This window comes from Ursus americanus, chromosome 5 (genome assembly GCF_024610735.1).
Source record: "Ursus americanus isolate L20-20 chromosome 5, mUrsAme1.1.p, whole genome shotgun sequence".
Lineage (NCBI taxonomy): Eukaryota > Metazoa > Chordata > Mammalia > Carnivora > Ursidae > Ursus > Ursus americanus.
This window is the reverse complement of record NC_142131.1, coordinates 28,849,081-28,864,531: the sequence shown is the minus strand read 5'-3', so window position 1 is coordinate 28,864,531 and position 15,451 is coordinate 28,849,081. Positions and strand designations below refer to the sequence as shown.

Below are 15,451 nucleotides of genomic sequence, written 5' to 3'. Positions count from 1 at the left end.
CACACGTATGTATCTTTATTCTTTGTCTTCTCCTATCTAGAGTTTCCTGCTTCGGTTCATCAGCTGTTGGTTAGAAAAGTGGTTCTTACTTACTAGAGGGATGTATCACCTCCCTAAAAGGTATTTAAATAGGGGTAGGAATATCTGTGGTTCTTATAATAACTGAAATATCTGAAATTTGATGCTTGTTACACAGAGATGGGATGTTCATCTCAGTGGACCTGAGGAAAAAGGTCTCTCATCTCCCACCAATAGATCACTGACAAATAATGTTAAACATCTGTTTCACATTTGGGCAAATGTAGACCATGTTAATCTAATAACCAATTTGTCAATGAATTCTAGGAAGCAAAAGGAAACAATAATAAAACCATGGCCAGGTCAGTGAGTAGTCAAGGAACTAAATACAAACAGAGACACTAGAAACGAAAAGAGATAAAAGCATGATACATTGGTTAAGAAAGCAGACTTACTAGCTATGTGACCTTGGGCAAGTTACTTAACCTCTTTGTGCTTCAGTTTTCTCACACATAAAACTGTGTGAGAACTTACTAACAAAACATATCTTGCAAAGTTGTTATTAAAATTAATGATTTATATTTTTAAGGTGATTAGAGTAGTGCCTGGCATATATGCAATATAGAAGCTATGTTAAATAAAGTAAAATATAAAAGGAGCCACAATAAAGCATACTAAATTTAAGCCTTATTATGTTTTTCTTCTTCAAGCACATTAACTATAACCATGATCATAAAAACTTACACTAAGCACTGTTCTACTAAGCACAATGATTCACTGATTTCTCAAAACAGATCTGTGAAGTTATTAGTACTCTGTTTCCATTTTACAGATGAGCAAACTGGAGCACAGAGAAGTCAAGTCACTTGCATAAGTTCAAAGCCAGTAAAAGGTAGACACGAAATATGAACCCAAGTGATCTGGTTTTCAATCTAACTTTTCTTTTGAACTGAATAAATCTGACATGTAATACTGTGTAAGTTTAGGGTACGTAGTCTGCTATTTTGATATTTATATAGTGTAGTATGGTTGCTGATGTACTAAGATTATGTTACATAATTATAGTACACTGTTGTCCATATTCATTATATTGTGCATTAAATCACTATGACCCGTTTACTACTCATTACAAGTTTGTACCCTTAAATACGATCCCTTAAATAAAAAAAAAAATACCATCTCTCTTACCCACCCTCCCCCTACTGGTAACCACCAATGTACTCTGTTTTTTTATAGGTTTAATTTTTTTTAGATTCCACAAATAAGTATCGTACAGTATTTGTTTTCCTCTGACTTATCTCAGCATAATGTGCTCAAAGTCTATGCATGTTGTTGCACATGGCAAGGTATCCTCCGTTCTCATGGCTGAACAATATCTCTTTGTATATATGTACTACACCTTTTTTATCCATTCATCCACTGATTAGCCATTGGCTTGTTTCCACATCTTGGCTACTGTGAATAATGCTGTGATAAACATGAGAGTGCAAATATCTCACTGACATTCTATTTTCATTTCCTTTGGGTATATACCCAGAAGTGGATTGTGTAATAAATCTAATTTTAATTTTTTCCATATTGTTATTGTGGTTGGACTGATTGAAATTCCCACCAACAATGTATAAGGGGTTCCTTTTCACTGCATCTTCACCAGCACCCATCATCTCTTGTCTTTTTGATGACAGCCGTTAGTGTGAAGTGATACCTCATTGTGGTTTTGATTTGCATTTCTCTGATAACTAGTGATGCTGAGCATCTTTTCATATGTCTGTTGGTCATTTTGAGGTCCTTTTTGCAGAAACGTCTATTGAGTTCTTCTGCCCATCTTTTAAACATACCGGATTTTTTGTTATTGAATTGACTGTGTTCCTTGTTTATTTTGGATATTAACCCCTTAACCAATATATAATTGCAAAGTTTTTCTCATTCTGTAGGTCTTTTCATTTTGTTAGTTGTTTTTCTTTTCCCCCACCCAGACGCCCCTTTTTTGCTGTACAGAAGATTTGGAGTTTGATATAGTCCCACTTATTAATTTTTTCTTCTGTTGTTTGTGGTTTTGATGTCATGCCCAAAAAGCTATTGCCAAGACCAGTATTAATGAACTTCTTTTCCCATCTTCCTTTAGGAGTTTTCTGGTAACAGGTCTTATTTTTACGTCTTTGACCCATTCTGAGTTAATTTTTGTGAGTAGACCAAGACAGTGTTCCAATCTCATTGTTCTGCATGTGTTTCTCCAGTTTTCCCAGCACCATTTGTTGAAGAGACTATCATTTCCCCATTGGGTTTTCTTGGCTTCCTTGCTAAATATTAGTTGACCACATATGCCAGGGTTTAATTCCAGGCTCTCTATTCTGTTCCACTGGTCTTTATGTCTATTTTTGTGCCAGTACCATACTGCTTTTATTACTATGGCTTTTAGTATAGTTCAAATCAGGGAGTGTGATACCTCCAGATTTGTTCTTTTATACTCAAGATTGCATTGGCTATTTGGTGTCTTTTGTGGTTCCACACAAAATTTAGGATTGTTTCTTCTATTTCTGTGAAGAATGCCTTTTGTATTTTGATGGGGATTACATTAAATCTGTAGATGGCTTTAAGGAGTACGGCCATTTTAACAATATTAATCCTTCTCATCCATGAACGTGAGTTGTCCTAACATTATACAGATCTTTCATTTTGTTGAAATTTATTCCTACTCACTTTATTGTTTTGACGTTATTGTGAAGGGGATGGTTTTCTTTCTTTTTCAGATGCTTCATTTCCTGTAAAGGAATGTAACTAATGTCTCTTATGTTAATTTTGTATCCTGTCTCATAACTGAAATCACTGATTAATTTCAACAGTATTTTGACTAATTCTTGGGATTTTCTATATATATAGGATTGTATCTGCCTTATTTCATATCCTTGCATTGCTCCTGATCTCAAGGGAAATGTTTTCTATTTTTTTCCCCACTATGTTACCTGTAGGTATGTTATAAATGGCCCTTATTATGTTGAGGTATGTTCCTTCTACAACCAATCTGATAAGGGTTTTTAACATGAAAGGATGTTGTATTTTGCCAAATGCTTTTCCCTGACTTTATTCAGATAATCATGTGATTTTTGTCTTTCATCTTTTGAAGTGATGTATTTAATTTATTGATTTGTGTAGAGTGAACCATCTTTGCATCCTAGGGATAAATCCCATTTGGTCATGGTGTATAATCCTTTTAAAGTGTTCTTGAATTCAGTTTGCTAACATTTTGCTGCAATTTTTTCCATCTATATTCATCAGGGATATTGGTCTACAGTTTGCTTTCCTTGTGATATCCTCTTTTCTCTTGGTATCAAAGTAATGCTGGCTTTGCAGAATGTGTTTGGAAGTGTTCCCTCCTGCACATTATTTTGGAAGAGTTTGAGGAGGATTGGTGTTAATTCTTTCTTTAAATGTTTGGTAGAATTCTGAAGTTGTGGAAATGTCTATGTTGAGAGTTTTTTGAATACTGATTCAATCTATTTACTCATTCTTGGTCTGTTCAAATTTTCTTTCTTCCTGATTCACTCTTGGTAGGTTGTGTGTTTCCAGAAATGGCATCCACTTCTCCTAGATTATGTAATTTGTTGGCATATAATTGTTTATAGTAGTCTCTTATAATTCTATGTATTTCTGTAGTATCTATATATTTCTGTAGTATCAGTTGTAATGTCTCCTCTTTCATTTCTAATTTTATTTATTCTTTCTTTCCCTTAGTCCAGGTAAGGTTTGTCAGTTTTGCTTATCTTTTCAAAGAATCAGCTCGTAGTTTTACTGATCCTTTCTATTATTGTTCTGGTCTCTATTTCATTTATTTCTGCTGTGATCCTTCTTATTTTCCTCCTTCTGCTGGCTTTGGGTTTTAATTAAATCTAGTTCTTTGGGATGTACAGTTAGGTTGTTTTTTGAGATCTAATTTTTTAATATGTGTTTATTGCTACAAATTTTCCTCTCAAAACTGCTTTTTGCTGCATACTGTAATATTTGCTATGTTGTGTTTTCATTTTCACTTACTTCAAGATAATTTTTTTCTTTTAATTTCCTCTTTCACTCAATGGTTGTTTGGAAGAGTGTTGTTTAGCTTCCATGTATCTGTACACCTTTTCACTTTCCTCTTATTATTGATTTCTAGCTTCATACCACTGTGGTCAGAAAAGACAGTTGGTATGATTTTAAGCTTCCTAAATTTGCTAATACCAAATCTACTCTCTTAAATCCCTATACCTCTTCTACAGAGTCTCTGAGAAATCTTAGCTTTGATAATTGGAATCAATAATAAGAGTAGATATAAAGACAAAGGAATACTCTGATGAGAGATGTGGTGGGAGCTCAGATGCTAACACACCCCACTCCTGTGAGTCTTATTCTTAGCTTTAAGATAAACATATAACCTCTCTGCAAGCTTTTCTTTTTTTTTTTTTCAAGATTTATTTATTTATTTGACAGAGAGAGATAGTGAGAGAGGGGACACAAGCAAGGGGAGTGTGACAGGGAGAAGCAGGCTTCCCAATGAGCAGGGAGCCCAATGCGGGGCTCGATTCCAGGACCCTGTGGGATCATGACCTGAGCCGAAGGCAGCTTTTCTAACACCCTGAGGGAAAGAAAATTTTGCCACCAGAAATAGTAAATATTGGTCCTGATGCAGGCTCCAAACCTTGCCTTAAGCCACACAAATATAATTCCTCTGAACAGACTCAGAGTATACATTACCCATCTTCAAAGAAGATAATAATATATTTCCCCCTAAACTACAACCCTGTTAGTTATAGAACATTAGTTTTAAACTTTAACCAACAATGAAAAAAAAAAAACTTTAACAACATGGAAGGGACAGACATAGTGAAGGGCAAACACAATGGAAAAAGAGTTTGAAGAAAAACCAGAAAGAAGCCATAGAGAATGTTTCAAAAGGGAAGAAGCAGTACATGAAGTCAAATGCTAACAAAAGATCATGAAAGACCTCAACAACAAATCATCCACCGGGTTTAATAAGAAGACAATGACCCTGGAAAAGTCAGTGTTAGTGGAGTGGTGGGGAGTCAAAATCAGACTGAGATAGACTGAGGAGTCTGAAAACAGGAAAAAAAATTAGAAAAAGCAAATGAAATAGGATGAAATAGGACCTAAATAATAATGACAGGAGACACTTATATAGTATCGCTACGTGCCAGGAAATATTCTTAAGAGCACTACATATATTAACTAATGTAATTTGTACAAAATTCCAGGTTTTGTTTTGTTTTATTTTTACTATCACCATTTTAAGATGGGAAAAGTATGGAGATTTTAATGTAAGAGCACAGAGGATAAGAGGTGGAACAAAGATTAATATTTATTTTTTAATTTAATTTTTAAACAAATTTCAGATTTATAGAAAATCTGGAAGAATAAAAAGAACTTCTGAATAGTCTTCACCCAGATTCCTCAAATGTCATCACTTTACTATATTTGCTTTAGTTTTCTACATATACACAGATAGTTTGTTTTCTAAATTGATAAATGTTGTAGACTTATCCTTAAACATCAAAATACTTCATTTCAAACTTTGTAATAAAAGGAATGCTCTTATATTGTGCTATAGTAAAATGATTTAAAAATTAGGAATTTAAACACTGAACCAATACTATTACCTAATCTACAGATTTCATTTAGATTTTGCCAATTATCCCTACCAAATCCTTTATAGCAAAAGAAAATCCAAAAATACGTGTTGCATAGAGTTGTTATATCCTTTTAAACTCTCTTAATGGGAAAAAGTTCCTGAGTTCTTCTTTACATTTCATGATATTGACATTTTTAAAGAGTACAAGCCAATTATTTTGTAGTATACTCTCATTTGGGTTTGTCTCATGTTTCTTCTTGATTATATTCAAGTCATTTACTTTTGACAAGAACTCAACAGACCTGATGCTAAGTTGTATTCACTATATCATATCAGAAGGTGTTTAATCCCATTTTTGGCAATGTAAACTATGTTCATTTGGTTCAGGTAACATCGGCCATGCTTCTCCATTGTAAAAGTCAAAAGTCATTAATTTATGCTTTGTAATTAAGTATCTTATGAGGATATACTTTGAAACTGTACAAATATCCTCTGACTACTCAAACGTTCACCCTCTACTTTTTACCATTTGCTAATGATTCTTACCTCAATCTATTATTATTGTGATGGCTTGCAAATGGTGATACTCCAATTCCATCATTCCTTCTACATTTATTAGTTTTGCATTGTAAAAAAAAGCTTCCCTTTCTCCCTTATTCATTCATTCATTCATTCATTCATTCAGTCATTCATTTCAGTGTGGCCTCAACAGATTCTTAACCTATTCATTACGCCATAATCCTTTTACTGGAATTTATTTTATTTTCCAAATTGGCCAGTGGGGGCCCCTTCAAGCTGGCTTTTGTGTTTTTCTGACATGTCTCTATCATTCTGTGAGCATTTCCTTGCTTTTTTTGCCAACAAGATGTTCCAAGATCATCTTGTTCTTTTCTTGCCCTACTTCTAAAATCAGCCATTTCTCTAGGCAGCTCTGGTTCCTTCGAGGGGTGAATGAAATTTAAAAACCAAGGTCTACCAAAAAAGGAAAGCAGTACTACACTCTAGCACATGCACAAACCTTGAAAACATGCTAAGTTAAAGAAGCTGGAGACAAAAGGCCACTTGATGAATGATTCCATTTATATGAAATGTCCAAAATAAGCAAATCCATAGAGACTAAGTAGATTAGTAGCTGACAAGGGCTGGAGTAAAGAGAGGATCAGTTTGAGCCATGGGATTCTTGTATTGGAATGATGAACACGTACTGGTTACATAGTAGTGATGGTTGCACAACCTTATGAATATACCAAAAACTGCTAAATTATGTGAGTGAATTTTACGGTATAAAATTACATCTCAATTAAAAAAAAAAAAACAAGATCTAGGTACGCTCATTTGTATTGGGGCATTATTGCATGCAGGCCCTCTGAAAGAAAGAGATGTTTGTATACTCGATATATGCACTCATGTGTACACATAAATATGTGTAGACACACACATACATGCATTTACACACTCACAGGCATCTAAAATTTATAAACCCGTAAAGTCACACTGCTATTTCCATTTCCAATCTAACACTGCAGCATTTATTGTGTCCTTCCCCTTTCTCAGATTTGTAATCCCCTTTCACAACAGTGTAAAATCTTAGAACCAGGAAGTGAATCCAGACAGTTAAGCTCTCTCAGCCACTATACTTGAAGATGTCCATTTATTTTAACAACACTATAATTTACTGACTAAAATCCAATTAAATTCAGGAAAGATCTCTTAATTGGTACTCACAGTTATACTGTCCAAGAGTTTAGCCATATGTTTAATAATTTCACCATGTTGTGCAGGTTGCATTTGCAGTAATTTCTTAATAACAACCACACTTTCAGCAACAACTATTTCTGAAAAAGAAAGATTACTCGTATTAAATATGCATAACACAATTCAAATGCAATATCCTTGGTAAAATATGAATTTAAGTTAGCAAAATATTCTACATGCCTCAAATGACTAGGTGAAAACTATAACCACGAGTATATTTCCAAACTTTGGGGGTGAACACTGTCTAAAGCAGAGAAGTATACTTTAATTTCTAACCTCTGTTGTTGCCTCCTAGCTTCTGATATCCCCCTCCAATAACTGCCTCTTTGAGTCAGAAAAGCAACGTGAGATTAGATTTTGCTGCTTGCCATAATGTTCAAGTGTCTTTGGCTTTTAACTATAACTTTCAAATACTTGATTCCTACCATATAGTGGTAATCAAATAGTTACCATACAGTTCTTTGGCACCTATAAATTACATAGTGGTAATCAAACATCTATAATCTAAATAACTTTTTTCCGATTCTAAAGAAAACAGCAAACTAAGAATAAAAAATTCCTTAAGTAATATGTCCAGAAAAGTGAGTACTGAGGATCATTAGCAGTAAGAAAGGTATTACTATAGAAATAGCACTGACTTCAGAGCGAGAAAGAGTGGGCTTAATGTGCTGGATTGTTTCCATTTGTCCCATGAATCCACTCTGTCTTTCCTGACTCACTCTGTGCCCTTAGGGGTTGACCTTTGCAGATTGCATCAACCAGACTCCCTTGTCCCTGGCTTCCAGCTCTGTTTGGCTGATAGGAAGCACCAGCAGGAGATCAGGGGGCAGGAGGACAGAATTTTTGCTATCATGGATCTCTATTGCCAGGTCTCCCTGGTAACGTGTGCATTCCTCTCTGATAGTTTCAGTTCTTCTGAATGGCTCTCGCCTGCTGAGTCTGGAAACTGCTCCCACTCCTCACACCCTTTCCCTTCAATTCTAGATATGATAAAGGGGCTTCCCCCGCCGCTAGCCTGTTAGCCCAAGGATGTTAAATCATACCTTCTTGGTTTCTCTTAATCCTGCCCACATCTTATAAACAGTTCCTTCACTAAATTCTCTTCAATCATCCCTTTTAAGTGTGCCATCTGTTTCTTGCCAGGGCCTTAACTAATATAATAATTGGTCCTGGGAGTGGCTCCAAGGAAGCAGATCCTGAAACTGGGATTCTAAGATTGAGTTATCACACTGAAGTGGCTAATCACTGGTCCAGAGTTACATTTTTGGTGGCACCAGCAGAGAACTGTAATCTAATTAGCCAGAGCACCTAAACTTATGGAATGACTCTTATATAAACAATTATTAATGCTACTGATGCCAAATAAATAAATCTACAATGCCTTTACTTATTATTTTGACATTTTTTATTAATAGGGCTTCATGGACAGTAGAGATTCCCCTGGCATACATTACAAAGGTTTATCTTAATATTATACTGGAAATACCATGATTTGTGTTGTTATTCTTTTCTCTGAAATATATTTTCTTATCTAGCTCCCTTTAAGAATACAAGTAAAATTTTTATCATTTTAATCATCATTAAACATATGTATTTCAAACTATCCCTTTCTTCAGAATGATAAATTGATGGTGATACAATGCTTTAGTTTATATGATATAATATATACTTCTTTGTCTTCTATAGTAACATACAATAGGTACCTTATTCTCATTATTTTAAAGATGAAAAGAGAGAAATGCACTAGAATTATATGACTTTGTCAAGAATTCAGAATGTACCATTTCATCTCTAAATTCTAAGTTAAGAGGTACAGCTATTACTTATACCAAGACCACTGCTTTGAGCTTTGATGAAAACAAAGATTAAGATCCTGACTTTCTCAGACTTTAGTAAGAAAAATTAAAAGTAATTACTATGCAAAGTAAAACACAGTAAATGTGGTTTTAAGAATCCATTGTATAAAAATTTTTATTTTTAAAATATATTATTGTAAAACTAGAGCAAGAGAAAAATATTGTATAATTTTAATTATACACATGGAGAGGCAGGATTGGCTATAGTTGAAAAATATATTTGGCATCATTTATCCTTTGATGCTATATTCCTTTCCGACTGTTGTTATAATTACCACAAACTCAGTGACTTAACATAACACAAATTCAGCATCTTACAGTCAGAAGTTAACGGTTTAGACCTTATGGCGCTAAAAGCAAGATGTCAATAGGACTACCTCTCTGTGGAGGTTCTAGGAGAAAATCCATTCTTTGCCTTTTCCAACTTCTACAGTTTGGCCACATTCCTTGGCTCAAGGCTCCAATCTCTGCTTCTGACATCTGACTTTGACTTTCCCCTTCCCTTAAAAGGACCTTTTGATCTCCATCTCAAGAATCTTAATCACATCTGCTAAGTCCCTTCTGCCATGGAAGGTAACATATTCACAGGTTCTGGGCATAAGAACCTGGACGTCTTTGGCAGGGGTCATTATTCTGCCTAGCCCATGTGCTCTCTCATCCCTTCACGTAATTCCACCCTACTTTTCCTTTATGCTTTCTCCTGTTTTTCAAAGACCACAGGAGTGCGGTGCTGCTCTACAAGAAGCACAAAGCGATCCTGGGTTCTGGACCTTTCCTAGCTTCCTCCTGGTCCTTAACAAAACTTAAGGGTCCTTACTCTAAGAAATACAGCCTACTATTTTTTTTTTATTTAACTTCATTTTGCTAAGAACACTTAACTTGACATCTACCCTCATACCAAACTTTATTTACAATACATTATTGTTGATTATAGGTACAATGTTGCACAGCAAATCTCTAGAGCTTATTCAACTTATTTAACTGAAACATTACGTTTGCTGTTTAGTAATTCCCTATTTTCCTTCCCCCCACTCCTGGCTATTGCCATTCCACTTTCTGATTCTATGAATTTGGGTATTTTAGATACCTCACACAAGTGGAATCATTCAGTATTTGGCTTTTTGTGGCAGGTTTATTTCACTTAGCTTATGTCTTCAAGGTTACTACAGTCTACTATTACCCTCATTTTGCAAATGAAGAATCTGAAGCACGGGGAGATTGAGTAATTTACTCAAGATAACATTAACATTCAAACATAGGTAGTCTAATGCTGCATGCAAACTGATAGCCCCCAACAGAGTAGTGGTCAATACATAGAAAAACTGTATATACTTGTTTTATATTATTGCCTCCCTTCATTAGACTGTTAACTCTGTGAAGGCAGGAACCTTTTATAGGCTGAATGAGTATCTTATTCATCTATTCAACATTTACCAAATATCCCAACGTATTCAAGTTCTTAATAAATGTTTACTGAATTATATAAAATGAAACGAAACAAAAAATAGTCCTCTTCACCAATCTTAGTCAAAGGAAAGGTTATTCAGACAAGCAAATTTTGCTAATATGTTACCCGAAGTAAATTACCTTAGAGAATTAAATTATCCTAAGCCAAACGGAATGCATATTTCTCATAAAGGTCCTTGAGAAATTTGTCAAATTAATCTTAGATGGTGGTAGTGAACTATTTTAGGCAAGGTTCAAATCTGCCTAGAAAAGTCCTCTCCATGTCAAGAAGGGAGAAGTCAGTAACATTTAAAAAACAGAAACAAAAAAACCTACAGGTCTAAAAACAATGTGTTAAATACATGTAAAAAACAATGCAGCCTAAATGCTGTCCCCAAGGTTTTAAGATACATTATCTGAACAGATGACAAGATATTTGTATTAACATAAAATCAAGACTCACAGATCCTAAAGATTTTAAAGAAACTGGGGCCTCATTCTAGATACCTATTCCTAAGAGCAGATCTTTTAATAGGAGAAGAAAGGAGCTCTGTTGTTAGGACTGGCCATTTTAAAGTTAAAAATATTATTACTTTCTTTAATGCTACTGATTTTAATATAAATATTCTCCTCATCTGTTTTAGTACTTTTAATGAGGTTTCCAAACTACAAAAGTATAGCTCACAAGAAAAAGAATTAAAGAATCAGAGACTATAGGCTAATGATGATTATGTAACCAAAATCTGGACAATACAATTTATGTTTCTAAATATTCAAACTGAGGGAGAAAAGCCATTGTTATAATGACAGTTTTGATTTACCAAAAACAAAAGACTAAATATAAAAATTTCAGAGTTTAAATTAGTAAATCCTCTTACTTTTAAGAGTGAATATAGATTATATTAATCTCCCATCACCTAATTATAAAACAATCTATTCTTCCCTTCAAAGTGTTACTGGGGTAGAATATTCATCTTTCAAATCAAGGTCAATAAAAAATATTTTTCAAGAAATTAATATATTACAAAACTGAAGTAGAGATAATTGCTTCAACTTGAAAATCTGATATGAGAAAAAACGGTCAAAAACTAAAATTCAGAAACCTTGAATATATTTTGTATTTAAAAGAACTAATGAGTGTTCTAACTAATTTGTAGTACTTTTGCATGCAACTAAATTTTAAAAGAATAATTACCCTGGTAAGTCCTGGTTCATCATCTTTAATGTTCCAAAATATTTTCCCAAGAAATGTGTCATACGTAATCAAATAAAAAGTCATGAATAAGATATAGGAAATAAAACATGTTTTTCAACTCACATTTTAAAGTGTGACACAGAAATAGAGACAAAAAGGATGAAAAGTAAAAATAGGTAAAATGAACGACATTTAGCATCCTAATCTCCTCTAGTTACCTTCTATAGTCAAATTTTTTTAAAAAAATCTATTGCCTTGATAATTTTTGTTGCCACTTAGTTTTAATATTCCATGTAGAAAAATGTTCTATCCATCATATTATCTTGAGTTTACAGGACTGAAGATTATAATTTTATGTTCACAATAAAAAAAAAATCACTCTTAATTGGGCTAAATTTTGTTTCAGTTTTTTCATTAGAAATAGTTATCACCATTGCATAGTTTTCTAAAAAGAGATCTACATGTGGGAATTGATAATTAGGGGTAACATAGTTACTGTAGTGAAAATACAAATAATAAAAGTAAAATATAAATATAATCAATTTTATGTTACTTATGTTGCTATGTCACATATGCGTATGTCTAAATATGACATAATTATACTTAGAATTCCACAAATCATTTTAATGATTTTACACAGAAAATTGAGCTTTCCCTAAAAACAATCTGTTTTAATCAAATATACAATTATAATAAAAATCCTCTACATAAATTATTATAAAGGTGAAAGTTGACTATCTCCAAATGGCTTTCCTATTCTAAAGCCATACCACAGAAATAACTGACATTTTACCACAGAAGAATATGAAAACTAGATTATGCATTTTACTGGTTATCACCTATCCAGTTTTACAAAATGTTTAGATGTTGTTTGGCTTAAAAACACAAAGCTGTTGCAAACCGATAACTTTTAAATTGAGTTTAATATTGAATATAAAATTATTAGATGAATTTCTGAAAAAACTTTGAAGGTACATACTAAAACATGCTTTCTTGATCTAGCCACTTTTCCATGTTATAGTCATTTGCCTGGTTTTAGCACCCTCTGCAGGTGAACCAATATTATACATGACTTATGTGTCATTAAAAGCAGTAAAATAGAACCTTTGTGGAAAGGGTATAATGAAGGTGATTAAACTGTGAAGAAATAAAATAAACAAATTACACTTTCTTCGTTCTATTTAGGAAAAACAAATACTGTCTGGAAGTTTATTATCTAATTTACTAAAACAACACAAAAGTGTGTGTTGTGTGCATGTGTCTTTGTATTTCAAGGATAAAATGCTACTCTCAACACGACCATGCTACTGACATACACGAAACAATAAAATGCAATGTTAAAAAATGTTACAATTTGAAGATCATGCCAAGAACACTCAAATGATAAATTACTTGAAAATAAAATGAAATTGTCAACTTACCATCTCTGTTGGACAACAAACATACCAGGCCATTGAGGCATGTATCAGTGACTTCTGAGATGTTGGTTGCACATCTGCCTATAGTTTGAATAGTGGCTGCTGCAAATTGTTTATCCTGGCTTTTCACATAGGTCTAGAAAATATCGTTTCAATTAGTTTATACTTTGGTACCATCAAGTGAACAAAAAGATATATTAAGTTTTGCCAAAAATATAAATCTTATAATATATAATATTCTCATTTATATGCACAACAGGTCCAACTAATGATTTAGCTTAATTTAATTTTGTTTTTTTTACTTAAAGAATGTGCCTAGGGAAGAGGCACATTTTCAAGCCAGGTTCATTCACCTGTGGCCACAGAGGCTTGTGACTCCAAAACAGATAGTGGGGAGCAGTCACCCAAAGACAGCAATTAGCTTAAGTGCAAGGTTGAAAGAGATGATGAGAACTCTCTCTTTGGAGGTTTCAGTTCATTTAACCAGCAGCATCTGTGAATCTATGAAAAAAAGGGTTGCTTTTTCAGAGACACTAAATCTAAAGTTGGGAGAAGAGGAGGAAAAGGACAAATATACTAATGACAAACATTTTCAAAATGGTATCTGAATGGTAGTAAAACTATGATAGCTACAATGAGCAGTATTTCAATAAAGACTTTAAAAATACTGTTTGTAACAAAATACCATACTTTTGAAAGAGATCTTCTTTAAAAGAATGTTTTAAAAACATACTGTAAACTATGTATTTATATAAACTTAAAAAGAAATCACTGTTTAACAACAGGAAGTTAAAAGATCTTTACAAAATTTAATACAGCCCTAAAGAATTTCACTTTGATTATAACTTTAATTTAAAAACTGAGCTTTTATTGTTTACAGAAATATACTTTAAATATGCATATCTATATTTATATATTATAATGTATGTAAACAAAATTTAAAATCCCATTTTCAACTAAATATTTATTTATTTATTTATTTTTGGGTCGGCTTTACTCCCAATGTGGGGCTTGAACTCATGACCTTGAAATCAACTGTCACATGCTCTACTGACTGAACCAGCCAAGGATCCCTCAACTGAAATTTTTTTTTTTAAAGATTTTATTTATTCATTTGACAGAGAGAGAGAGACAGCCAGCGAGAGAGGGAACACAAGCAGGGGGAGTGGGAGAGGAAGAAGCAGGCTCCCAGTGAAGGAGCCCGACGTGGGGCTCGATCCCAGAACGCCAGGATCATGCCCTGAGCTGAAGGCAGATGCCCAACGACTGAGCCACCCAGGAGCCCCCTCAACTGAAATTTTTTAAAAAAGATTCCCAACCTCAAATGAGACGTACGTAATGTAGAATTAGCATTATGGTTATTTAACATGCCAAAAAGGATGTACATTTAAATGGTGCCAAAATGACAAATGGAAGAGAAAATCTAAGGATATCTAAAAACATACAAATTTTGTGAGAACAGTACCAAGTACAGGATTAAATATTCAAGAAATAAATTACACAAATTCTCTTAGTTCCATGTAGGAAAGATCAATTGTATTTAAACCACTTCCCAGTTAATGACCTAATCTCCTCAATTAGGAAAAATAAGTCTTCGGAAAATTCTCTATTTTACTCATAAAGTTATTTTCATAAGTAAACTGTACACACCTATAAATATAACCCATAAACCACACAAATGAGGTACAAATACTGACAGTGATAAAAGTGGATACATAAAGAAAGAATAAGTCTAGCTGAACAATGGACCTTCTTGAAAATTCTGATATTAACTGAAATGGCTAGATCACCAATAGTTTGAAATAGGTCCAATGTGTCACCTCTGTATAACTAAACAATGCCATAAAATTGCCTGAGATTCACTGCCTACATCCCCAGTAAACTTGACCTAAGCTGGAAGTTGATAGCAAAAGGACACCCAAACAGATTACCTACAATAAGAAAAGGGACAAACAGAAACAATGAGACACAAATTAAAAAATAAAAAAAAAATAAAATAAAAGCAAACTTTTAAAAATGAAGTAAAAATGAAATCCAAGCAATGTTCTATAGCTATGAATTACTGGATAAAAACTTGAGATACTCTATTTTCTGGCATATATAAATATAAGATGACTGGGTATCCAAAACATCCTAATTTTTTGAA

At 33.5% G+C, this 15,451-nt stretch overlaps 1 protein-coding gene across 5 annotated transcripts in view; it reads right to left on the bottom strand.

Moving 5' to 3' along the window:
- AP3B1 (adaptor related protein complex 3 subunit beta 1) overlaps positions 1–15,451 on the bottom strand; it is a 248,717-nt gene that overhangs the window by 122,114 nt on the left and 111,152 nt on the right. For all 5 annotated transcript variants that reach the window (XM_045796415.2, XM_045796418.2, XM_045796416.2 and 2 more), the window contains exons 13-14: positions 13,309–13,441; positions 7,361–7,470 (exon numbers count right to left, since the gene is read on the bottom strand). In XM_045796415.2, coding sequence (XP_045652371.1) covers positions 7,361–7,470; positions 13,309–13,441 — 243 coding nt within the window. The remainder of the gene's footprint in view (positions 1–7,360; positions 7,471–13,308; positions 13,442–15,451) is intronic.